Source organism: Rhamphochromis sp. 'chilingali' (genome assembly GCF_963969265.1).
Source record: "Rhamphochromis sp. 'chilingali' genome assembly, chromosome: 1".
NCBI classification, from domain to species: Eukaryota; Metazoa; Chordata; class Actinopteri; order Cichliformes; family Cichlidae; genus Rhamphochromis; species Rhamphochromis sp. 'chilingali'.
Window position 1 is genome coordinate 70800813 of NC_137929.1, and position 27136 is coordinate 70827948.

Consider the following 27136-nt stretch of genomic DNA (forward strand, 5'->3'; position numbering starts at 1 on the left):
TGGCATTTGTGTTGTTAACATGTTTAATGTTATGTATTTTCTTCTATTTGATCTCAAAAAGCTCCTAAAACAGTCAGTGATCCCTGTTGACCTCCCTCGGCTTTTATTACCGCTAATCATTTATTTAAGCTCAGTTTTTAAAACCTTACGATGTAACTACAGCCCAGCCCATGCAGCAGTATATGAATGACTAACCTCGTATTGTGGATGGATTATCTCAGTTGTTCTCCTGGCTGAAGTTTGGTCCTTTTACAGCATCCTGCCATGCGATTACATTTGTTCCTGACCACCGAGAACACTCACGGTAACTTTTATCGAGTGGAAAAAAAGTTAGCTTGTTTATATTATGCTAACATAGCTGTGTCGCTAGCGGTCACGTAGCACATCATTATATACCAGCTAGCCCAACTTCAGTAACCCTACAAACGTCACTGCTGTTTAGTTTTCTGTCTTCATTTATGCTGGAAGTGATAGCAGAGCTGTACGTTTTAATTTGTTTCCAAAACCCCACAGTCAGGACATGCTATATTGTATTTAGATAGAAGCTAGCGAGCTAACTCCCTGCTAACTTCTAACTCCGTTAAATGTCATAAATTCCGTTTTCATGGATGCCTGGATGTTAAACTCAATTGTTACACCTGGTAGAGCAGAACGCTGATCATTTTATTAAAGATGAAAGACTTTAGACAGTTTTTCAACTCTCAGTAATCCCATAGTGATCGTTTGATATATGGACCTGCAGCGGAGTTTAGACCCAGACACGGCTAGTGACGTCAGACTGAACAACCGGATAGCGCAGTGCGCCCTGTGTGTTGTAAGGAGGACGTAGTAGAGAACACCATGAGAACGCTAAAGGGTGAAGTGTGGGCGCAACCCTGAAAATGGCAAAGAGACACGCTTATGAAGCACAGTTTAAACTGAAGGCCATCAGCTACGCGGAGGAACATGGAAATCGAGCAGCGGCGAGAGAATTTAAGATTAACGAATCGATGGTTCGCAAATGGAGGAAGCTGGAAAACAAGCTCCGGCAGGTCAAGAAAACGCAGCTGAGTTTCCGCGGACATAAGGCGAGGTGGCCCGAGTTGGAGGAAAGACTCGAGCGGTGGATCATCGAGCAAAGAGCGAGCGGGAGAAGCGTTTCGACGGTCACCATTCGGCTAAAAGCAGTTTCACTTTCACTTTTTATGAAACGGTGCCATTTTTCCATCCGGACCAGGACTACGGTAGCGCAGCAACTTCCAGCGGATTATAAGGAAAAGCTGGCCATCTTCCGCTCCTACTGCAGCAAACACATCGGCGACAAACACATCCAGCCCAGCCACATCACAAACATGGACGAGGTCCCGCTGACTTTTGACATCCCGGTGAGTCACACTGTGGAGAAGAAGGGGACCAGCACGGTAGCGATACGCACAACGGGGTATGAAAAGTCTTCTTTTACTGTTGTGCTTGGCTGCCATGCTAATGGACAGAAACTGCCGCCTATGGTGATTTTAAAGCGAAAGACTTTGCCTAAAGAGAAGTTTCCAGCAGGAATCATCATTAAGGCAAATGAAAAGGGCTGGATGGATGAGGAAATGATGAAAGACTGGCTGAGGGAGGTGTATGTAAGGAGACCAGGTGGTTTTTTCCACGCATCACCATCGCTCTTAATCTGTGACTCTATGCGTGCCCATCTCACAGCCGATGTGAAAAAACTAGTGAAACAAATGAACTGTGAGCTTGCTGTCATTCCGGGAGGCCTGACAAAGGATCTCCAACCGCTGGACATCGGTGTGAACCGGCCGTTCAAAGTAAGGCTGCGAGCGGCCTGGGAGCGATGGATGACCGGTGGAGACCACAGTTTCACTAAGAGTGGAAGGCAGCGCCGGGCGAGTTACGCCACAATTTGCCAATGGATTGTAGATGCTTGGGCTAACATGGCCGCTGGCACTGTTGTTCGAGCTTTCGCAAAAGCCGGCATCATTTCCGAGGAGCCGCACGGCACGGAAAGTGACTCTGACGGTGAAGACAGTGAACCTGGCATGTTTGATGGAGATTTAGCTGTTCAATTCAAACAGAGGATGAGGACTTCGATGGGTTTGATTGATGATAAAAATGTGAGTACCAAACTTTGTTTTGCTCCTGCTTTATTTTTAAATACGCACACTTGTATGCTTGTGTGTTGTTGATGATGACGATTACTGGTAATAAAAATGTGAGTAAGGTACCGAACTCAGGTTTGCTCCCGCTTTATTTTTAAATACGCATACGGTACTTGTATGCGCCCTATGGTCCAGTGCGCCTTATGTGTGTGTTAAATACAGTAATAGCACACATAACTGAGACTGCGCCTTTTAGCACAGTGCGCCTTATGGTCGTGAAAATACGGTAAGTGTTTTGTAGTAGTTAATACGTCTTATATGGCGCTGAACAGAAATCATCGCGCTATGCTCCTTTGTTTATTGTGGCTGTGTGTAATGTTAGCTGTGTTTTGTAGGCAAACCAGCCTACGAAATGCTGGAATGCGATCCAGACTGGGCACCCTCTCTCAAACTGGGCCACAGAGAGTCTCAAGCTTCCACCACAGAGAGATTTGATCGGTTAAGACAGAGATTGAAATCAAAAGAGCCACGAAAAGTCCCGTGTTCCTCTGGGTCAGAGACGGCTCATCCAGGCGAAATCCATGCAGGTAAAATTGTCTGTGTACATAAATTAATTCCACTATTTCCACATTAGGTGCTGTCTTGTTTTTGCACATAAAATGATCTTGTCTTTGTCTGTATGCATTTGTGTTTTTCAGCACCTGTCACTACGGAAACTACAGCTGAGATCCAACCACAGCAGATAACTCCACAGCACGAGGATGAAGATCTGCAGGACTGTAAAATGTGTTCTCTAAGGTTACAAGAAATAGCACACCTGCAGGAAGAAAACCTAATATTACAAAAAGAACTGTCCAAAAGGAAATTAGACATGGAATTCTTGAAAGATAACAACTCTAAAGTTAAATTCTACACAGGGCTGCCTTCTTTTGCTTTATTAATGGGAGTGCTACAACAAATCAGCCCGAGCTTGCCAGACACTGACAGGAAAATTTCCCAGTTTCAGATGCTCTTGTTGACTCTCATGCGTTTAAGACTCAACCTTCCAATTGCACATATTGCACACCTCTTTGATATTAGCCGGACAACCACATCCACTGTATTTAACATTACTGTAAATGTGCTATACGCTCACCTCAGTCCACTGGTGCACTGGCCGGGAAGACATTGCATACAGGCCAGTATGCCACACCAGTATGTTGAGATGTTTGGTGACCAGGTGACAGTTATTATTGACTGTTTTGAACTGTTCATAGAGAGAGCACAAAATGTACGCGCCATGGCAGAGACGTATTCCACATACAAAAGTAGACACACAATGAAATATCTCATTGGCATCACACCACAAGGGACCATCTCTTTCATTTCTAAAGGATGGGGAGGGCGTACCAGCGATAAACGAATAGCTGAAACATCTGGCTTTCTACAGAAGCTGTCACCTGGGGACACAGTGCTCGCTGACTGGGGTTTTGATATCAAGGAAAGTGTTGCCTTAATGGGTGCCACTTTAAAAATCCCAGCATTTACACGGGGTCGTAGTCAGCTACAAGCAAAAGATGTGGAGGACACACGAAAACTGGCACATGTCAGGATCCATGTTGAACGCGTTATAGACTGTCTACGGTCCAAGTACACTATCCTAAATGACTCCATCCGTTTAGGTTTTGTGGTGCCATGTGAAGGTGAGAACATGACTTTGCTGGATAAGATAGTCGCTGTGTCATGTGCGCTCACAAATATGTGCCCAAGTGTTGTTGTGAAGCATGCAAGTGATGAATAACTATTTTCCAATTTGTTGTATCAATTGTTTGTTGTGGTTGTTATTGTTTTGTTGTGCAGCTGTTTTTTTTATACAAATCAGCAAATAATGCACAACGGTATACTATTTTGCCTTTGTCCTGTAAGCTTCAATAGTAACATGTAACACTGTTGTCAGTTATAAATAAAGACAGTCCTGATGAAAGACTTGTGCAACACTTACTTTATTTGTATTGGTTCTGACACTGTATATTAGTACAAACTGAAAAGAAAGATTGCGTCGGCCCATTCTGGACACAAAGAGATAATTTACAGCTGCAAATGCGTGCATTTGATGCGGCGCTTGGATTGTTTTGCCACGAGTTACCGGCATGCAGTGCGCGAAAGTCACGTGGTCTGTCAATCTATGCACACTGGGAGATCCCACTACATGCAGTCACAGCAAGCACCAAGTGGATCTTGCGGGGTATCTTACTGAGGCAGCTCTTACTCCTCATTTTATGACAGGCAGACCCCCACTGTCAATAAATTCCTCACTCTGCACAGTTACACACCAAAGTTTAGCTAAACTACCTGCTCTGGCATGTCAGAGGTCAGGTTCAGCAGCTTAATCTCATACTTGACAGCTTTAAAGCCACATGAAATGCTTTGAGAATAAAAGTTTACAATTGTCCTTTAAACAGGGGTTAATCAAGTCATCCTAACAAGACACACACTTACAAATCATTTCCTGTTCTTCTGATCTGCAGCCGAACCCTATCCGGTCATTAAGTGATGACGTGACGAATCCTACTTCCGGGCCTAAAGTAGTCTGCGTTTAATATGGCTTTTGTGTTGTTAACATGTTTAATGTTTTGTATTTTCTTCTATTTGATCTCAAAAAGCTCCTAAAACAGTCAGTGATCACTGTTGACCTCCCTCGGCTTTTATTACCACTAATCATTTATTTAAGCTCAGTTTTTAAAACCTTAGGATGTAACTACAGCCCAGCCTTTTACAGCATCCTGCCATGCGATTACATTTGTTCCTGACCACCGAGAACACTCACGTTAACTTTTATCGAGTGGAAAAAAAGTTAGCTTGTTTATATTATGCTAACATAGCTGTGTCGCTAGCGGTCACGTAGCACATCATTATATAGCAGCTAGCCCAACTTCAGTAACCCTACAAACGTCACTGCTGTTTAGTTTTCTGTCTTCATTTATGCTGGAAGTGATAACAGAGCTGTACGTTTTAATTTGTTTCCAAACCCCCGCAGTCAGGACATGCTATATTGTATTTAGATGGAAGCTAGCGAGCTAACTCCCTGCTAACTTCTAACTCCGTTAAATGTCATAAATTCCGTTTTCATGGATGCCTGGATGTTAAACTCAATTGTTACACCTGGTAGAGCAGAACGCTGATCATTTTATTAAAGATGAAAGACTTTAGACAGTTTTTCAACTCTCAGTAATGCCATAGTGATCGTTTGATATATGGACCTGCAGCGGAGTTTAGGCCCAGACACGGCTAGTGATGTCAGACTGAACAACCGGATTGTCTAAGCACATCATATTCTAATTGTTCTTTTATTCTACTCACAACTGTAAAAAAAAAACAGAAAAAAAAAAAACGAAAAAAACAGCAAAATCGCCACAAAAAATCCCGCGATACAGCGAGGCCGCGAAAGGTGAACTACGTTATAGCGAGGGACCACTGTACCTCAGAGTGTGTACTTCACATTTTTGTGTTGTATGTGTTTAAGGTGAAATGATTAGATGCTAGAAACATGAATGTGGTATGAGCCCACAGTCAGCAGCTGCATCAGTGACACAGAGTCCAGTGTGTGGGCTCAGTTCACAGGCAGACAGGAGGAGGCGTGTTTCACTCCTTTCTCTTTGTAATGAAGAGCTTTATTCTTTTATTGGAGCATCTTTAACCTTCGTACAGTCTGTGAGTGTTACAGCTTCTCACCTGCACATCACTCTTTATTTCTTCCCTTTCCCTTTATATTGTATTCAACACTGTAAAGAGCTTTTATTATGAAGGTTCTCAGGGAGGAGGAGACTTCCGGTAGAATCGAAAGTCGGTGCTTCTTTGTTCGCCATCTTGTTCAGAGCAACGGATCTGTGTCTGGGAGCGGTCGGTGAGGATCAGCTGTAACGCGACTGTTACCGAGGATGAAGATGATGATGATCGTGCTCCTCCTACTCAGTAAGAAACACACAAACACACATAGAGGTGTTTTTAACCGCAAATGTTCACGTTCATCGAGCTCGTTCATGTGATGAAGCTCGTCCCCGCGGCCTCCGTGCAGGGCGGATCCCGCACTTTCAGCTGATCATATGTGTGTGTTTAAACCAGGGGTCGGCAACCTTCCTGATGATGAGTGCCGTCTAAAATTTCCTCTGAAGTAAATGTGCCATATGATTGTTAGCGATGTGCGGTGTTCCAGATCTACTGGCGTTTAGATCAACTGGCGTCGGTCGAACAGATGTGGCAGTCTTGCGTTTCTGGAGCTGCTACCGACAAACCAGCCAAAAAACGCCACTTGTGTCACCTGTGACACGTGTGAGGTTATCTCAAACACACTCCGTCAGTCTTGATGCTGTTGATTGCATTGCAAATCCGTCAGCAGATAAATTGGAGCAGCCGGGCTACGTAAGTGTAGAGGGGCGTGTTCGCGGTCCCGTCCAGCGGGTGTGTGGACGGGAGCGTGACACAGTCGCTCCACAAAAAAATAAATAAATAAAAAAAAAGACACAGTCCTCCACCTCAAATCACTACTGCGCAGACTCTGGCTCCAAAAGTGCAAGATGGCAGCCTCCACAAGCGGGATTTTTTTTAAATGAACTTTATTTAGAACAATAACAATGACAATCTCAAAGAGACAAGCGACATATTAAATCAATCAGAACAGAATCACATCTCCTATACACCACAATGAAATCGACAATAACTGAAAGTAAACATACATACACACACACACATATATATATACATATATATGCATATACACATGCATACATACACATCCATATTCACACATCTACATAATAATAATATAAAAAGATGAATAACCAATACAAAAATAAATAAGAATAAAAAAAGAATGAAAAACAAGGAACAGAAATAAAGAAGACAAGGGGGATCATAAAATCTCTAAAAGTGAGGTTCCATAAACAAGACACATAACTTAAATAAGGGGCTAAGAAAAATCAAACTCTTCTAAAAATCTATGCAATTTGATTGCTTGGGGCTTATTTATTAGTTTAAGAGATTTACGGAACAGGGAGAGGTCGTTTTTAAGAGCAGGCCATGAAGGGGGGGGATTTAGCATATCGGCATTTATGTATGTAATACTTTGTTATAATAATGAGATTGTTAACTAAAAACTCACTATTTTTGTCCTTTAGGATTACTCCAATTTGAATATTTTGAAAAGACCAAAGATCAATATATCCATACTGGGACAATATTAGGACATGGAGAGACTTCCATAAATTCTGGATTGTCACACATCCATAGAACATGTGCTCTGTTGTTTCCGAAGTTGTTTTACAAATATAACAGTTGTCTAACACAAATTTAAATCTGTCTCATAAATTCATTGGAGGGGTAAATATTTTTTGTAGTTCTAAAATGGACTTCTTTAAATTTGGGGGGAATTGGAAATGTTAAATATTTGGTTCTGATCAACGAGATCTCAGATTTGTTATAATCTTTAAAGACGAGTGAATGTTTCGTCCTACCTGGATATAAGGTGTTAACCAAATACCTCCTCAAAAACTGATTATTGCATTTTCCTTTAACCAATTCAAGACCATCTAGTTTAACTTTATGCAAATTTGGAGTCTGTATATTTGAAAAATTGTTCTTTACCATATTTACAAGGACTGTTGGGATATTCTGTGAAACCTTTTTATAGAGCTCGAACGAGCAACTCATGTCATATTTCTCATTAAGCCTGTTTAATTCAAGTATATCTCCATTTTCATCCATTATATGTGTCACAGACCAAATTTGTTTTGTCATCCATTCTTCCACAAACATAGATTTCCCCTGATTCAACATCACCCTATTATTCCACAGTGGAACATTGTGGGGACTGAAGTTATGTTTAAACATTAATTTCCAGTTTAACAAAACTTGTTGATGAAATTTGGAACGTTTTATGGGTAGTTAGAAATTTCAAAATCACATACTAAAAGGAATTGGATCCCCCCAACTTTGTTGAAAATAAGAGATGGTATCAAGAACCAGATCTCATTATCATTTTTCAAGAAAGATCGTAGCCAATTAATCTTTAAAATGCCATTCATTATTTCAAAATCGATTGCTTTTAAACCCACCTCTTCATAATCTTTTATCAAGTCCCTGTTACTAACATAATGATGTTTATTTTTCCATATGAAATTAAAATTCACCTTATTGATGTCTTTTATAATTCTTGGTGGGATGGCTAGGGAATAAGCTGGATAGATTAATCTGGACAAAGATTCAACCTTGGTCAACATTATCCTGCCGAACAACATTAAATCTCTCTGTAGCCAATGGTTCAGAGTTTTTTTGCATTTGTCAGTTGTATTCTGAATATTCTTTTCTTCACTATCAGCCATGCATTTAGTTATCCAGATTCCAAGATATTTGATTTCATTTTTGACAGGTATATCATACAAAGAAGAGTGAGAACAATTGTGGATACTCATGAGTTCACATTTGTCCAGGTTCAGCCGTAGTCCAGAAGCATCAGAAAAGATCTTTATTGTATCTAAGGCCAATGGAATTTGTTCTTTATTTTTTAGAAAGACTGTTGTATCATCGGCAAGCTGACTTATTATTAATTTGTGATTATTTATGTCTAATCCTTTGATGTTTGAGTTTATGACAGTAATAGCAAGTAATTCAGTGGCTACAATGAATAAAAGAGATGCTGCAGCCCTGCCTGATACTTCTCTCCACCCTGAACCTGGGACATGTGCCTTCTAAAAGAGAAACACAACTATTAATATCAGTATACAACATAGTGATCATATCCAGAAATGCATCACCAAACCCAAAATGTTTAAATGTCTTAATAATAAAAGTGTGTTCAATAGAATCAAATGCTTTATGGACGTCCAAGAACAACATAAAACCATCATCCTTAATTAGGTAATTGTAATCGATGAGGTCCAAAACCAAGCGGATATTATTTTGGATCAACCGTCCTTTGAGAAATCCTGATTGTGTCGGGCTAATTATTTCAGAAATCGTTAGCTTCATAGCATAATTGCCTAAGTCATTGACTTAGTCAAATGACTTAGGAAATTATGCTATGAAGCTAACGAAATACCTGTTTTTAGTCTTGTGGCTAAAACTTTTGTAAAAACTTTGTAGTCTGTATTTAAAAGTGTTATAGGTCTTAGATTACTTAGTTTTTTCTTATCTTTCCCCGGTTTTGGAATTAATTTTATAACTCCCTGTTTCATTGTTGTTATAAGCTCCTTTTGATTTATACATTCATTTATTGCACTGAATAATAGTAATTTTAGGTCATCCCAAAAGTGCTTATAGAAATTAGTTGTTATACCATCTGATCCCGGTGAGCGATCAGATGCCATGCTCCTAATAGCAAAATCAAATTCTTCTATAGTCAGGTCTTCATCACAAATTTCTCTAAAATTATCATCAATTACTGGAATCCAATTACTGATTTTGTCAAAGAAGGAGGTGACATTTTGTTCTGAGTATGAAGACTTACAAAGGTTACTGTAAAAAGTAAATACTTCATTTGAAATGCGTTTAGGGTCTGTACATTCCTCTCCGTCGATTATTAGGTTACAAATTGAGTTATATTCTTGTCTACGTTTTTCTAGATTGCAAAAATAGGCAGTGTTCTTTTCACCCTCTTCTATCCACTTGGCTTTGGATCGCAAATAAGCAGCCTTGGCTCTATAAAGGTACATTTCGTCCAATTTAGATTATAAATTATTAATTTTTCCTTTTTCCTCCTCAGTCCGATTCAATTTGCCATACAGATTCATAAATTCTTTTACTACATTTGATTCCTCTTCTTTTCTTTGTCTGTTTAACTTTTTACCGAATGCAATTGAGGTTTTTCTGATTCTAAATTTAAGATATTCCCATTTGAGTATCGGTGTATTGATGGCTTCATCATTCTGGATATCTAAAATTAATTTTTTAATAGAATTACAATACTCCTCATTTCTCAGCATCTGACAATTAAATTTCCAATAATCCTTAAATGTGTTGTTTTGGTCTTTGCTTTGTAGTCTCAGAATAATGGCGCAATGGTCACTCAAGGGACTGTTAGAGATGACTGTTTCCTTGACATATTGTAAAATTGAGTTGGATACCAACCAATAATCAATACATGACCTGCTTTGACCATTAGGTTTGTGCCAGGTGAATTGTTTTACATCTTCGTTTAACACTCTCCATACATCTATTAATTTAGTATCATTAGCAAATTTTTCAAATATTGGGTTTTTATGTTCTCTTGAAAACTTTGAAGGCCATCTATCCAACCATTCATCAGGAGTCACATTGAAATCACCTCCAACTACTATATAATCAGTAGGGAATTTGGTATAAAGTTCCTTTATAACTGTAGAAATTTGATGCAGCAGGTTCTTATTCTCTTGATCATTGTTGTGTCCATAAACATTAACCAAAATAATCAGAGTATTATCAGTATTTTACACACAGGCAACCCAATGTCCATCTTTGTCTGCCATGTTGCACAAAAGCCTACCAGGACATCTGTTGAAACAAATAGCAACCCCAGCTGACCTGTTTGTACCATGACTAAAATAAATTTTATCTCCCCATTGTTATGACCAAAATTTCACATCAGATTCCTCAGAATGAGTTTCCTGGAGAAAAAAACAATTTGCCTGTTGCCCCTTGCAGAACAGAAAAACAGCTTTGCGCTTAATTGAGTCTTTAAGTCCCCTTGTGTTAAAGGAAAAAAGAGAAATATTAGTTTTTAATTGGAACATGGAACACATGAACAGCTTTAAAGAGGAAGTTTAGGAGATGGAGTAGGAAAATCTTGAGGTAAAAGTCCCATCATCCGAAATGTTCCACTGTATATTCCTTTCGTAGTCAGATGTCAGCCCGTACCTGGAGTCTCTACCCTGATACGTTTGCCTTCTATGAAACCAAAAGGGCCCCTGAAGCCTGCAGCCTTGCCTTCCTTCCGTGCCTGGTCGATTTTTGGCCACAACGCTTGTCTGGATCTCCAGTCCTCTGGGGTCAGGTCTTCAGCAAAGCGGATGCCTTCTTCTTTGCACACGGGAGAAGCCTTTGTTCGCCTCCAGATGTCATCTCTCACGGCACGTCTCACAAACAGAATAATGATTTGTCGATGCTTATTCTCCACCGCTCTTCCCACTCTGTGGACAACATCAACTGCTTCTTCCATCTTCATCTTTAGGTCCGGAGCAATCCTTCCTAGAAGTTCCACCACTTCTTCTCTGATATTTTCATTTGTTTTCTCCTTTTTCCCTTTGATACGAAGACACCATCTTCTTTTGTATCTTTCCTGGCTCAATACACGATCCTTAATATCGTCATTATCTTTTTTGATTGATTCCATCTCTTTTTCCAGGTGTTTTATTTTCTTTTTGCATTCTTGCAGCTCCTCTGAATTAGACTGCACCGATTTAGCGATGGATGCCAGCATGGCGCTATTTTGTTGAATTTGTTTGCTAACTTCGTCCATGCGGTCATCAACACGTTTTCCAAGACTCTCAATAGCTTTCAGTATAGTGTCAGTGGATGTGTTGGAGTCATTATCACTAGCCGTACCTTTTGCTTTTTTCTCCATATGTGGTTTCTCAGGAGTATTATCAGGGGTTGTTAACAGTCTGTCCCTCTTGTTGCTGCTGGAATTAGCCGTTTCCATCGGAGCTGGGTAGTCATGCTCGCTGTTTCTCTGGGTTGTAAAAAGGAGGTTTTTCACTGCCGGAGGTTTCGTGTTGTTGGTTTTCTTCATGTTCGGGCTGAAACGTCGTCAATATAGCTCAAAGGAGTGGATTTTATAACTACAAGATTAAAACATCGGGACTTTAGTGAGGAGTTCAGACGGATGGGACTGCTCAGTCCGCCATCTTGCCCGCCGCCTCCACAAGCGGGATTGTCACTACCCGATCCGTACCGGAAACCCGATCGGTACCCCGCATGCGCGAAAGGTTTCTACTTCCGGTCGTAGCGTTTTACGATAGTTACAGGTCAGAGTATCTGTTAAGATGTTAAGAATAACAAGTATATCTTAAAATGTTTGCAATAATGAAGCATTTCAGTACAATGTAGACAAAAACGAAAAATAAAAAGATAGTTACGGATCAGGACTCTCCGATCCTTACTGCGCATGTGTAAAGTCTGACCGTACAAATCGGGTCTACCCGATCCGTACCGCGCATGTGCAGATGTTTTCTTCTTCTTCTGTTCGTTTAATGGCAGTGTACTCCCCAGTGTACGAGGATACCGCCACCTGCTGACCGAGCGAATAAACCCTATTATAAACTGAATTATCGTCATTACAAACGTGTGTTAAATCTGATTTAGTGATAATCGAGTGTGTTTATGCTTGTCTGTGAGGAGAGGATTGTTGGAATAGTGATGATGATGTGCGCTATCACTGTCAATTGTCAGTAAACACTTCATCTGGCTGCTGAATCTTCACGTGACATATTATAAAGTCTGTATTGTTAACTCTGTCATTAGGCACCATTCTTCTTATTTTACGGCGCTGTTGCTCAATCGGGGGACGCTCTCTGTTGAGGAGAAAAGCATGAATTTCTTTGTATACGGATTATTCATTGTTTAAATGTCCTGATAGTCGCAAAGGAGGCAGAGCTGTTGAGAAATGCTAGGAGCTAACTGGGCGCTAACCGTATCATTCAAATATATTGAATGTCGCAATGTTGGCAAAGAGAGGAAGTGACGTAAGATTTGCGCATGCGGGGTACCGATCGGGTTTCCGGTACGGGTCGGGTAGTGACAGGGATAATTTGGCTTCATTTATGTACAATGGGAGGAGGCGGGGTCGCGTCGTCCATGTTTTCTACACACGTGTGCAGTACAGGCAGCAGGAGACAGTGAGGTTGGATGCTAACAGGCAGGACTCGAAACCGGGCCTGCAGGGCTCTGTGAGTCTCCGACACCCTGACCCTGGCTGTACACTATTGTACTGAGCAGCGTGTGTGAGAGAGAGGTGATCTGACGTGTCTGAGCTCAGACTGCAGCTACAGGAAGTTTCCCACTGAGCCTTTTTAGATGTAACTCCAAACCCGAGCAGGGGGAGGAGCCACAGACACAAACAGGAAGTAGAAACAGTAAACCAGCCCTCCTCCTGTCACACAGCCAGGGTGCTGATGGAGCTGAGACCTCCACCCACACAGAGAGACAAGCACTCCCACCCAAAGAGGCGGAGACAGAAACATGTACTACATATTGGTACTACGTGTAAATACTACATATTTGTCCTGCTGCAGCTGAGGAGCATAGAATCATTCAGTTAGTAACATAGTTTTCTCTTTTGTCTGATGTCACAGGAAGCTTCTCTCAGCTGCTTCCTCTGAGTACAGAGCAGGTTTCTGTGTGAGGGGAGGACATGGGGTCTGCTTTCGTGTGCAGAAGCCTTTACTGTACATGTGTGTTTGTGTTGGTGATCCGAGCTGGATGGAGACACTGATGAGCTGGACAGGTTCACTGTGACAGACCTGAGCTGATGGTTCATGTTAGCACGGCACTGTTTTTTTGCTGAAGTGTGTGTGTGTGTGCGTGTGTGCGTGCGTGCGTGCGTGCGTGCGTGCGTGCGTGCGTGCGTGCGTGCGTGTGTGTGAGAGAGAGAGAGAGAGAAAGGTCATGTGACTGGAAGCACAGGTCTCACCTGTTTCATGTTTCTGTCTTCAGTGTCCCAGCATGCCTCAGGGGTGGAGGTGTACGAGGGGGAGGAGTCTGTCCTGCTGCCCTGTCAGGTATCAGCTGATGTTTCCAGGAGCTCCACATCAGCAGTGTGGGACCGTGATGGGTTCAAGAACCCAACGGTTCACCTGCGTAGTCAGAGTGGTGACGATCTTAGTGGTCAGAATGATCTTTACCACGGTCGAACATCAATGAGAGACGACGCTCTGCAGACTGGAGACCTCAGCCTCACTCTGAGGAAGCCCACAGTCTCTGACAGTGGAACCTACACCTGCAGTGCTGTCAGCTATGGAGACAGGTTGAGGCAGATTGAAGTACATCTGAAGGTCACAGGTCAGTGGACAGAGGTCAGATTGATGTGAGTTCATACAAACATGTTGATGATGTTCATGTCTCGTGTGTTTGTGTTACAGAACCTCCTCCAGTCTGGCCCCCAGTCCTCGCAGCTGTGCTGGTCACTCTGATCATCCTGGCTGCTGCCTCTGGTCTGTTTGTGTGCCGTGCATACAAAAGGATGAAGGACAGAGAAGGTGCGTGTGTGTGTTTTATAATGTGTGTGTGTGCGTTTCCACAGAGCAGACCAGGAAGTGGAAGCAGCAGCCATCACCTTCACCTTCAGTCACACATTCAGTCATTCAGTTGTGTTCATCTTCTCAGTAACAATAATGAATCCTGTCTCGATGCTCAATCATTCAGGTAAGTATCTCCCAAACACTGCTGGACTCTGTGGCCTCCTTTCATCTTTCTCACAGCTGAAAATGTGCTGAGGAACTTTCCTCTGTGTATTCGAACACTTTGGTAGCAGAGCCTTGAACTCACACTGATGGAGCACATTAGAGGCTTCACCCACATCCTGGAGGTTTAACACAGAGCTGCTCTTGTAGATCTGAACTGATTGTCTGATAGCGACGTCCTGAGGTCACATGACTAATGTGACTTTTCCAGGATCAGCTGGTCTGAGCAGCTTCAGTGATTCAGGGTCCTTAGATGGAAGAGCAGATCCTCTGCCACCAATCACAGACCTGTTTCAGCACTTACTGCTGTACTCTGGGGAATCAGTCCAGAAGTGTTTGTTACATAGTAGCAACAAATATTATTTTTCACTTAGTAGCAGCTCATTGCAGCTTAAATGGGGATCAAGATGGCGCCGGTGTCCATGGCTGCTCGTCTGTGGCTTATAGTTTTGTTTGTTTTTATATTGTTCCTGTCATGTGACACTCAGGAAATCTGCTCTCTACTGGTGTGATCGCCAGTCGCTTCTAAATCTCTGAAGTTCTGATCAAAACACAGTTCTGTTTGCTAACGGAGGTCAGAGTTCCTGGTGCCCGCTGCTGTCACATATCCCGACCGGCCATGCTGTCATGCTACCTCCCCAGCAAAGGCGTTGGGGTAGGCGCAGTGGCTGGCTGGTTAAACTCAAGCTCCCCTTGGTGCAGCATCTCACTACAGTCAGAGGAATACAGAGATTATTTCCTGGAGTTTTTGTGCACCGACGTTTCCTGGACCCCGTGGGTTCCTGCACCTCCTGGAAACTGGACTTCATGTGTGTCACTGGGACTTGGCTTAACTGGTGAGTCCAGTATTTTATCTGAACTATTACCAGCAGGTTGTTCCTATTTTAACACACCAAGGACATCAGGGAGAGGAGGAGGTACGGTGGCTGTTTTTAAAAGGATTTTAAACGTAAACAGTGTTTTTTACAGCCCTCGTCTTCCAACTTTGAGCTCACGTGTTTTGAAGTCAGTCGCTCTAACTCTGTGCTGTTATTTATCGTCCCCTTAAATACAATAAGAATTTCATAAATGACCTTTCAAAATTCCTAGCTGGGCCTATGCCCAACTACGATCATCTTCTTATTGTGGGAGATTTTAATATCCATGTCTGCTGTCCTGTGAAAGAGTTTTTAAGCCTGTACCTGGCCCCCTACATGATCACGGACACACACTAGACCTGGTCCTGTCACACAGTCTGCCTGTGTCTAACGTGGAAGTGTCTGACGCTGCCTTCTGGCTGTATTATTTGATGCTGTGTTTTCACACACTGCAGTTCAAACCAGTGCTCCTGTTCGCCGCTGTCGGATTTGATTTCAATCTTCTTGCCAAACTATCCTGGACTCTGTGTTTTAAATTGCCCCACCCTGACCCTGACCACCCCCAGGTTTCTCAGGTCAGCTGATTAGCTGCTCCTGGAGGTACAAATTTCCCACATGTGGGACTAATAGAGGTTATCTTATCTTCAGCTCAGAGGGGACAGGGCCTTCTCCATTGCTGCTCCTAATCTCTGGAACAATCAGCACATTAGAGACGCCGCTTCATTGTCCACTTTTAAAACACATCTTCTCATTTTACTGCTTCAATTTGATCTAATGTGCTGGTTTTGTTGTTTCCATTTAATTTTACCTCTTTTTTATTTATGTATTGTTTTCTTCTTTCTTTTTGGGCACGGTGGTTAGCACTGTTGCCTCACAGCAAGAAGGTCCTGAGTTCAACTCCACCATCAGCTCTTTCTGTGTTTGTGTGGGTTCTCCCCGTGTCCTCTGGCTTCCTCCCACAGACATGCAGTTTGTGGAGATTCATTGAAAAAATCTAAATTGCCCATAGTTGTGAATCTGTGAGTGAATGTGAGTGTGAATGGCTGCCTGTCTTTGTCTGTTGTCCCTGCGACAGACTGGCGACCTGTCCAGGCTGTACCCCGCCTCTCGCCCTATGACAGCTGAGATAGGCTCCAGCAGCCCTGTGACCCTGAAAAGGAGAAGTGGAAGCGAATGGATGGATGTTTTCTGTTTGTCATGTCAGAACTTTGCTTGCAGCTGGGAGTTGTCTGACAGCGCTTCATGAATTGATTACTTACAGTGTGACTGGTTTTAACTAATATCTGCTGGAATCTCTGCAGACCATCAGTAGCAGCCTGAAGCAGAAGAATTAGAAGAAGTCTCCTTCATGTCTCTAAAGAAGTGCTGACACATTACAACATACTGCAGCACTAATTCATGCACAACTTTCACAGATTAAATAAAAGCTTGTTATAATTCAAAGTTACTGCCTGTATGTTTGACATAGCAAAGCAGCTGTTTGTGCAGCCTCACACATCAACACAACAGTTCAGCTCCAAGTCAGAGAAACTCTGAGAACAGCTGGTTACACAGCAGAGGGCAGGATGGAGCATCAACCTCACTCATGTCTGTCTGTGTTCATGTTCTCCTCTCAGCTCTGCTGCCAGATGTGGTGGAGGTGCCACAGGGGAAGGAGTCTGTCGAGCTGCCCTTTAAGACCACAGCTGACCTTCCTCAGGACGTCACAGTGGAGTGGACAGACTCCAATGCCATGAAGGTCCACGTGTATGAGAGTGGAAAGAATCAGCCAGACAAACAGCACCAGAGTTACAGAGGTCGCACAAAGATGAAGGAAGATCCACTGAGAACCAAAGACCTCAGCCTGACCCTGAAACCCCTCCTCCTCACTGACAGTGGAGTCTACACCTGCATCGTCTACAAGAAGGATGGAGACAAGCTGCAGAAATCAGTGACTCTCAGTGTCACAGGTGAGTGTAACAGCTGTTTGTCCACCGTGTGAATCCTCCATGAATAAGATCCAACCAGACAGATTCTTGGGTGCTGTGTTCTTTATTTTAATTATTTTTAAGATAACCAAATGTCTGGATATGACGGTCTTTGTATCATCATCTTTTTGCTACCACACATAGTTGTAACCCCCATTACTGGTTTCATTCTCAAATGCTGTTTTTCAGAATATGTCCAGAGAGCTTGTATTGCTTTGTTTTCAGTTTGACAATAATAGGTCCAGCAAAGCTTTGGCAGGAGAACATGCAAAGACATGATTGGTTAGCATTTGTAGCATAGAATTGATCACAGATAGTGCTGAATTTCTCTGTGTTTTTTTCTCAGCAGTGCACACAGTGGGAATATTTAGTCTCATCATGGAACAGTAACAGTGAGCTTTTTTATCTGTCTGTGTTCTTCTGTTCTCTCTCAGTTCCTCCGCCAGAGGTGGTGAATGAAACAGATGCAGAGGAGTCTGTCCTGCTGCCCTTTAAAACCAAGGCCGACCTTCCTCAGCACGTCACAGTGGAGTGGACACTCACTGAACCCACAGAGAGGAAGGTCCACGTGTATAAGAGTGAAAACAATCAGTCACACAACCAAGACCAGGATTACAGAGGTCGCACAGAGATGAAGGAAGATCCACTGAGAACTGGAGACCTGAGTCTGACCCTGAAAAAGCCCCGCCTCACTGACAGTGGAGTCTACACCTGCACCATCTACAACAAGGATGGACACATGCTGCTACAGAGAGTAGTGACTCTCAGAGTCAGAGGTGAGTGTTACGTGTGAGCTGGTTGTCCACAGTGGGAATCCCTGCATGTGTAAACCTGTGAGTGTGTCCAGCTGTTTGTGCAGCCTCACACATCAACACACAACACTGAGAACAGCAGCTGCTGGTTACACAGCAGAGGACAGGATGGAGGATCAACCTCACTCATGTCTGTCTGTCTCTTTACAGAGAGTGTGCCAGACATTGTGCAGGTGCGACAAGGAAAGAAGTCTGTCCTGCTGCCCTTAAAAACCACAGCTGTCCTTCCTCAGGACGTCACAGTGGAGTGGACAGACTCCAATAACAAGAAGGTCCACGTGTATGAGAGTGGAAACAATCAGCCAGATGAACAGGACCAGAGTTACAGAGGTCACACAAAGATGAATGAAGATCCACTGAGAACTGGAAACCTCAGTCTGACCCTGAAAGACCGCCACCTCATTGACAGTGGAGTCTACACCTGCACCGTCAAGAAGAAGAATGGAGACAAGCTGCTGCAGAAATCAGTGACTCTCCATGTCTATGGTGAGTGAAGCAGCTGTTTGTGTGAATCCAGCATGAATCAGTGAAATCCAAGAGCAGCTGATGGATCTGTGATAACCTGATACGATAAAATAATGTTTCTTATGAGACACAAAAGTGCTGGAAATGAATTTAATAACTGAAAGTGTAATGAGGTATTTTGTGTTTTCTATCTAATATAAGCTGGGTATGTTCTTCACTGAGCTCTCTATCATCATCATCACTCTGAGCTGTTAATAAGAAGCTGCTGACACTCACTGATCAGTACAGATGAATATATTTGCTGGCACAGCTACTCCTCAGGGTTCTGCTGATTGGTCGACTTCTTTAACGAGACTTTTTGGTAAATAAGGAACAGAGTGCTTCATCTTCTATATATATTTGATCATAAACTAACGTTGTTTAAAATAACAATTAAGACTTCGATTATCTAAATGTGTTATGGTAAATCAAAGCTGACAGCTAGTGCAGCAGAATCAGAAAGACTTTATTTATCCCCTACGCCTAGAGCTGGGCGATAGAACGATAACGATATGTATCGCGATATAACTTTGACTCGATAGAGAAATTAAGCTATCGCGATAGACCTCGCCGCTCTTGTCCTCAAAAAAAAAAAAAAAAAAGGTCAGCCAATCCAAATTAAGTAGCGCAGAGCCGAACCAATCACAGCCGCAGCGTCACGTCGCGTGACTTGTTACGTACAGCACAAGTGCCAAGCCGCACGTGTGTTTGTTTGGGAAGCAGCCAGCGGGTAATGGAGGAAATGAGTGTGCCGACTAGAAAAATCAACCGAGCGTGACCGAAGAGAAAACAGATGATGGTTCCAACGCCGGAGAGATTGTCGAACGGAAGAGCCATAGAAGTTCCGTAGTGTGAAGGTATTTCAGCTATTTCAAGTCTGACTAAAAACAGAGTAGCGTGCACTGTAAATTGTGCCGAAAGCAAGTCTGGAAATACAATAAACTGGTGCATGCGTCACACTGTGCGCCACGTTATTGTTTCGGTGAAATGAATTTCTACAATACTGTTACTGTTAATTCTACTCTCTGCAGTGTTTAAATGCTTACATCAGCGTCCGATAAACCTGTCGATAAAAAGTCTTTTTTTGTTGTGACATCACTTCCTGTGCTGCAAGTCCAGCCTCCAAACCTCTGATCACATCTGAAGTCTTCTGAACAGCAGTTGGTTTCTCTGAGGTTAATAACACACATATAACGGTGACAGTCAGCATCAGCCCACGGTGAAGCTTCAGGTGACTCCAGGCTGCCAGCATAGCTGACACACTCACAGCTGCTTAGTTTCACCGATAACATCAGAGCTTATAAATACTTTAAATATTACTCCAGTACCATCCCTGCTCATCACAAAGGATCATCTCTGTGTTCTCTGTTTGATGGAAACAGTCAGCTGTGAGTGTGTCCAGCTGTGTGAGAATAAAAGCTGCACAGGTGTTTGTGCAGAGGCCATGATCACCCACTCACATCTGTCTGATCTCTTTTTAGAGAGTCTGCCTCACATGGTGGACGTGCCACAGGGGGAGGAGTCTGTGCTGCTGCCTTTAAGACCAAAGCTGACCTTGGTCCAGTTTGTCACTCTGGAGTGGACTCTCAATGGTGTCTGTCTGTCTCTTTTCTCTTTTCAGACACTGTGAGGAGGTTGGGGACAGTGTATGGAAACAAGTCTTATTTGCTAGAATTTCAAAAAACAGATAAACTTGATCAGATTTCCAAAGTGGAGTGGAAACATATACACCCCAAATACAAGTTCATAAAGGAAATAACACACCATCAGGGAAATGAGAAAGACCTCAGTCTGAACCTGGAAGACCTCCACCTCACTGACAGTGGAATCTACACCTGCACCGCCTACAACAAGGATGGAGCCATCCTGCTAAGGCAATCAGTGATATTTGGTGTCAGAGGTGAGTGTATCAGCTGTTTGTCCACACCACGAATCCCAGCTGTGTAAACTGCGAGTGTCCAGCTGTTTGCAGCTGTGTGAGAATAAAAGCTGCACAGGTGTTTGTGTGATTGAAATGCACTGAGTGTGATGCAGTACGGCAGCTATTATAGCAGTTAGTTATGGCCTGGAGATTCATGGAGCATGCTGTGAACTTAGCTAACATTACTTAGCAGCAATATGAGTTACTTTACTCAAGTGAAAGCTTTAAACATTAGAACGATACAGAGCATTGTGACAGACCAGGAGTCTCCATTTCAACTTTTGTCCAAAGTACTGACTTCAAACTACACACCAGTTTTTAAATTGTGTTGATAGTCCACGTAAAACCAGAGTCATGATCAAAAGTACACGCGATTTATTTTTCCTAAATAAAACAGAGGCCTTTACTACGGGAAGAGAAGAAGGACAGTGCTAGCAAACACTCCGCTTGTGAGCAAAAAAGGAAAAAAACACCTGTTTGTGTCAAACAATCAAAAAAATATAAATGGAAACGTGACATTTGGTTGTTTAGGAAAAGGGGAAGTTTTAGGAGGGAGCAAGTGAAAGAAAGAAAGGGAGGAAGGGAGTTTTCACAGGTGAGAGATTTGTGTTGTCTTGGTGTAGTCGTTGTTTTGTTTTGTGTGTCAGTTCTACTAGTGAATGTCACAGTTGCTGCACCAGAGCCACCAGAGGCACATTTCAATGTAAATGCTGTCTCCAGGTGGAAAAGTGATACACCTGCTGCTGTCATACCTGCAGGGTTTGTCCCTGTGCTGGGTGGAATAATGGTGATATGAGTGATCCATATGGGCACAAAGAATAGTCACGTGTTTTTGTTCTACCGACGTTCCCTGACTTTCATTCAAAAGCTGTTTCTGGTCAGCACCGACACATTAAACTGCTTACACATTATAAATGTCTTCAAGCTCACACTGAGGCCTGTGGGGCACCATCAGCCACTGACACAGTATATGGATATTTCATACATTAAGGCTGCCTGTTTATTTAAGGGAGATGAACAATACATTATAACTGTACCAAATAATGTCACTGATGATAGATTAAATAAGTAGATTTTAGGAAATGCGCTGGGAAAACTTGAAAATGGACCTTGAAAGTGCTTAGAAAGTGCTTGAATTTGACCCTGAAAAAGGTGTACGAACCGTGACTGAAACACTGAACGCTGCTGGTTACACAGCAGAGGACATGATGGACCATCAACCTCACTCATGTCTGTCTGCTCTCAGACTTCCAGGTGGAGATGGTGGAGGTGACAGAGGGGGGGGAGTCTGTCCTGCTGCCCTTTAAAACCACAGCTGACCTTCATCATGTTGTCAGCGTGTACTGGACTGTCTCTGAACCCACAGAGAAGATTGTCTATTGCCTTGATGTGTATAAAAACAATCAGCAAGGTGTACAGGACAAGTCTTACAGAGATCGCACAAAGATGAATGAAGATCCACTGATCACTGGAGACCTCACTCTGACCCTGAATAAGCCCCAGCCCACTGACAGTCATAGCTACACCTGCACGGTCTGCAACAAGGATGGACGCACCCTGGTACAGAAAGTCGTGACTCTCAGAGTCAGAGGTGAGTGTAACAGTGCAGTTAATGTTGAAGAAATGATGTAAAAAGATTGACAAGAAGTTTACACAATAAGAAAGAAAGTGATGTGTGTCGTAGTGTCACATAAAGATCTGAACACACGTTTAGCTGCACCATCCCTCCTGTAGTGGAACTACTCTGTGAAATATTTAAGGTGTCTAGTTTCAGTAACAGCAGAATTATCTTCACATGATGTCTGCAACCACAGACAGCTGACTGTGTTCATCTGGATGTTATTAATGGAAGTGTTAGGGTGACTTCTTCAGTCTCAGAAGGCTGAATGATGGATGATTGAACGTGCTTCAAGGTTAAATCCACATTCATTCACTGAATTAAAGAGAAATGAAAATAATCACAAGTACTTGCTTGATAACATCACTGTATGTAACTGTTGTGACTTTTATTCATGATCAACAGAAAAGTGACGATGTTGTACTCCTTAGACCAGCGGTCCCCAACCCCCGGGCCTCGGACCGGTACCGGTCCGTGAGTCGTTTGGTGCCGGGCCGCGAGAGTTGAGGCTCAGGTGTGAAATGTCTGGTTTTCAGGGTTTTTATCGGTTCTCAGCGTTATTTTGTTATCGTTTTTATCGTTTACTCGGTTTTCCTGGGTCTTTTCACGTGTGTTATGAATAAATCTTCTTTTTTTCGGTACCGGTACTAGTTTTATTTTGTTGTATTTATCCGTGACACCTTAAAGGCCGGTCCGTGAAAATATTGTCGGGCATAAACCGGTCCGTGGTGCCAAAAAGGTTGGAGACCGCTGGACTAGATGTAGAGTTTGTATTTTATTTTGCAAAGATTTTAAACAGCATGGTGTTTACTCACCAGGATCTCTTACAAGCAAATTATAGAAGCTAAGTGTGTTAGTTTTATCTACATGATGGATATGAATAAAACCTTTGGACTACATAACACTGAGCACAATAAGATAACTACAGTATAAATGTGTGGGTGCAGAGTACATCCAAATAACACTGGATACATGTCCTTCAATGTAGTGTTAAACTCACAGCTGAGCTGTTCACGCAGAGCTGTGATTGGCCTGTACAGACAGGTGACCAGGTGCTGATTTAGGGAATGCTTGGTTTGCATTTTAAATATCACTCAGTCATACTCGTTCATGTATGTGGTCGTTTTCATCACTAGTAAAGGTTGTTCCAGTGTTCCCACTACTCAGACTAAACCACAGCTGAGAGGAAAGAGTCACATGATCACCTGGTTTGTGTCTGATGTAGAAAGACTGAGACTCACTCCTGTTTTCTCCCCTGCAGCATCCTTTAAGGGAACCATAGCAGACGTGCTTCCATGTCGCAGGAGGAGGAAGGCACCAAAACCTGAGGTCAAAGAGGACGTGAGGTATGTTTGCAGGGTCGCAGAGGTGTGTTTACCTGTCACCATGGTAACTGCAGCTGCTCCAGTTTCAATGAGCTGCACTTTGAATATGGAATGATCTTTATATCATAAGAAGAAAAAGAAGAAATGTAATCTGAGCAAATAATTTCATTTCACAGCACAGTTGAATTCCTCGTGCATAAATCCAACAGCCTGCACAGAGCTCAGCAGCCACGCCCACAAAGAAGCTGCGAGTGTTTCTCCTGTGATTGTGCTGCAGCATTTTTACGTGCAGTTCATCTGCTGGTGACATTTTGCTGGTGCACATCACTACAGCTGTTACTTGTTAGAAACTTTTCAATGTCATCCTTCAGTCTCAGCCGACTGCAGGTTTCCAACCTTATAAACAGGACATTTGCACAATGACCCAAACCAGCAGCAGTGAGGGAGCACTGAACAGTCCAGTGGTGCCCACTGGAAACACAGATGAACACAATGAACCTTCAGGATGCTTATTTAAAAGCACCTTTCAAGGACGCTGCACAGCAAATAAAACAGGCAGTTTTAAACAGGTGGGTTTTGAGGTTGGACTTAAAAAGAGGGAATGAGGTGATGTTTCCGAGGTCTGCAGGAATTCCAAAGTTGGGGGCAGAGCGGCTAAAAGCCCCCCATAGAAACAAGACGAGAGAAAGGAACAGAAAAGAAAGAGAAGAGGATGATCGGGGGGCGCTGGAGTGGGATGGTGATCTGAACCAGAGATGGTGGGGAGAGACAATGAATAGCTTTAAATGTATAATTAACGTGAGATTTGACCTGGAGCCAGTGAAGCTGCTTCAGAACAGGGTGATGTGGTGGGTAGAGCTTTGCTTCTCATCCATAAACTCTCTCCATCCTCTGTCATGTGACTCTTGCGTAGGTGGCAGGAGAGGTTTGCCGTGTTTAGTGGGGGCCGGTTTTGCAGAGTACAGTTTTCTGGCCCGTGTCAGACTTTCTTGCTACAGAGCGAGCCCCTCGTTTAGGAATAATGTCCTGGATTTGTTTTGGTCCTTCTGTTTGTCATCATTTCACTTTATTTTACAAAATCTCAACAGGATCTTCAGCTTTATTGTGATTGTGGTTTATTATTTATTATTGTGGTTTATGTGGAAAATAAACAAGCGGACGGCAGAGCCACACGCTGGGGTTACCGTCGTTGTTGCTAACGACAACGCCTAAAAACAGTGGCGTGTCCGTCCACACTGTGGTTATATTAAATATAAGAGAAAGAACTGTAAAAATGGATGTAGCCACTCCAGTGACCATCAAAACCATGAAACAAACCGGAAACAGTTCACATGGTGACACCATGAAACAAACGATCATGTGTAATATGAAACAAAAGGCGTCATCAGATACATAGCCTTATATCGAACTGCCCTATCCACTGAAGGGCCAGGGTCCTGACACCAACAGTGACCAATCACATCAGGACCCTGGCCCTTCAGGCAAAGTGATGTGCACAGGCTAAAATGACCTTAGCAGATTAACTGTACAAGCGTAGCACCGCTGCAGCGCGAGCAGAGGAGAGACCTCTTTGGGTTCTGGCTTCTCTGCACCTGGCTGCAGTGCTGCACTGACTTTATGAGGAATTTAATTATTTGTTGAATTATGTTTTTTTTTTTTCTTGCATGGCACTTATGATGTAAAGATTATTGCATATTTAACACTGATTAATGGAACAAGGAGCTCAGAGCGCAGCGAGTGAGGACATGACCTGCCCGTGCAGGTATGAATGTATGAACCTGGTTTAATTCTTGGCTCTGATCCTCATCCCAGTTCCAGCTGATCGATCACAGATCAGAGAACCGATCAGTCTGTTTGTAGGATGTTGATCAGCTGGCACAGCTGGGACAGACTCCAGCATCAAACCCACCGACCCATGTGAGTGTCTGACTGTCCTCTGTGTCCTCAGGAGCCATGAAGACCTTCCTCTGATGGAGGTTCATTCAGCTTGATGGGTCACAGAGGAGGAGGAGCTGGTGATGAAGAGCAGCCTGTGTGTATATACAGTATCTGTTGTGTATTCAGCCCTGAGGAAGATGAAGGTGCAGCTTTGCTTTGGCCTTCCTCTGCTAACAGCTAACTAACCTCAGCCAGATGTTCTGCAGCTGTTTGTCTAACTTTACAAGTTTATAATGATGATGATCGTGTTTCTGCTGTTCTGATGGATCTCCACGGAGCGTCCTGTCACATGTTAGCTTCATGTGGGTCAAAGGTCAAAGCTGCTGACTGCCAGGAAGCTTCAGAGAAGATCAGACAAACAGATGAAACACCCCTCTGACCTCAGAGCTCCAATCAGAGCAGGAAGGAGCCGTGATGGAGGCCCTGAGGCCACACCCACACTTCCTGTCAGTGCCTGTGATTGACAGCTGCCTCCATCAGTGTCATATGTATCCATATAATCCCCCTGACGTCACTGATGTTGGTGCTGTATGAACCAGATTAAATGTTTTTACATATTAACATGACGTCTCCGTGTCTCTGTCACACATACAGTACTTATTCATGTCAGTCCATTCAGTGCACAAACATGTCAGTAATCAAACACTGTGCTGTTGTGTTGCAGCTGCACACACACACACTCATGTTGGTGCTTTGTGTTCACTGCTGTTGGGTCAAAGCTGTGTTTAGACCAGGCTGTCCAGGTCTGATGGAGCTGCCTGTTCAAACAGTGAATGACCCGGTGTGGAGGGCCCTTCATCATGTTCTGATGGAGCTGTGGGGCAGAGGGCAGCCATCATGGTGTTTCCTGTGAGCCGCGGTGCAGCTGTGAGTCAGTGTGCTCTCTGTAGAGCACCGATAAACACCAGCAGCTCAGACATTTGATTGTTCCAGGGGAGGGTGGTGTCAGGAGTTGATGAAGCTGGAAATATGGGGTTTAATTATGGTGGAGGACTCTGGGCAGAGTGGGACAGACACTGGCTGAAGACTCCGTCCACCCGGCCTGGGACGCCGTCAGGACCGGCAGCCTTCCTCAGGTCGACGGTTCGCAGTGACCTCATGCTCGTGTGCTGTGAGGGTGGAGCTTGTGAGGTGAGTGGGTTGTGGTGCAGCACAGTGGCTGATACATAAATACCATCCTAGTGAATCCAGCAGACGTCACACACAGAGTCTCCATCACTGATTAAACACCTCAGCTGTGAAGAGTATGACCAGGTTTGGTGTTGGAGTTAATAACACATTCAAAGCATTGTTATAAATATACAGTCCAGTAAGAGCAGCTCCCTGTTACAGGCGGTCTGTGTGGTTTAGTGGCCATAAAAATAAACATGTGACATCTCTGGTAGAATGAGCTTGACTCTGAACACTGGTCCGTGAGCTCAAAGGACCAAACGTTTGCTGCTGTAAGCCAACTGCTGATTTCTTGGCCTAGCCAAACAAAAACCTGTATGAGGTCACATGGTTTTTATTACTAGAGCGAGGATACTTAGAGTGCCCAGAGAGCTTTGTTCAGGGTATGGACGCTAAGTTCACAGGTCATATTTATGGTACGTCATTGTTGTACACCGTTAATCTCAGGATTACAGGTGTGTTCGTTCCATGTGGGTAGAGTCTTTATAACATTCAGGTGCAGCACAGTACTCCATTTTATTTTCAGTGTGGAC

General features: G+C 43.3%; 1 protein-coding gene across 2 annotated transcripts; it reads left to right on the forward strand.

Annotated features, from left to right (window-relative positions):
• The first annotated feature begins 5899 nt into the window (after positions 1-5899).
• Positions 5900-25994, forward strand: LOC308396221 (uncharacterized protein). Of its 2 annotated transcripts, none has more exons than XM_080881371.1 (10): positions 5900-6035; positions 13746-14090; positions 14171-14287; positions 16965-17297; positions 17750-18091; positions 18278-18613; positions 20253-20531; positions 21799-22143; positions 23432-23516; positions 25444-25994. In XM_080881371.1, exons 1-10 carry the CDS (start codon positions 6002-6004, stop codon positions 25484-25486), a joined length of 2259 nt encoding a protein of 752 aa, XP_080737497.1. In that variant the 5' UTR covers positions 5900-6001; the 3' UTR covers positions 25487-25994. The 2 variants fall into 2 exon arrangements, with proteins under 2 accessions (XP_080737497.1, XP_080737498.1); XM_080881372.1 differs by lacking the exon at positions 5900-6035 and adding an exon at positions 14332-15327 and having other exon boundaries at positions 14042-14090; positions 14171-14242.
• Positions 25995-27136: the final 1142 nt, after the last annotated feature.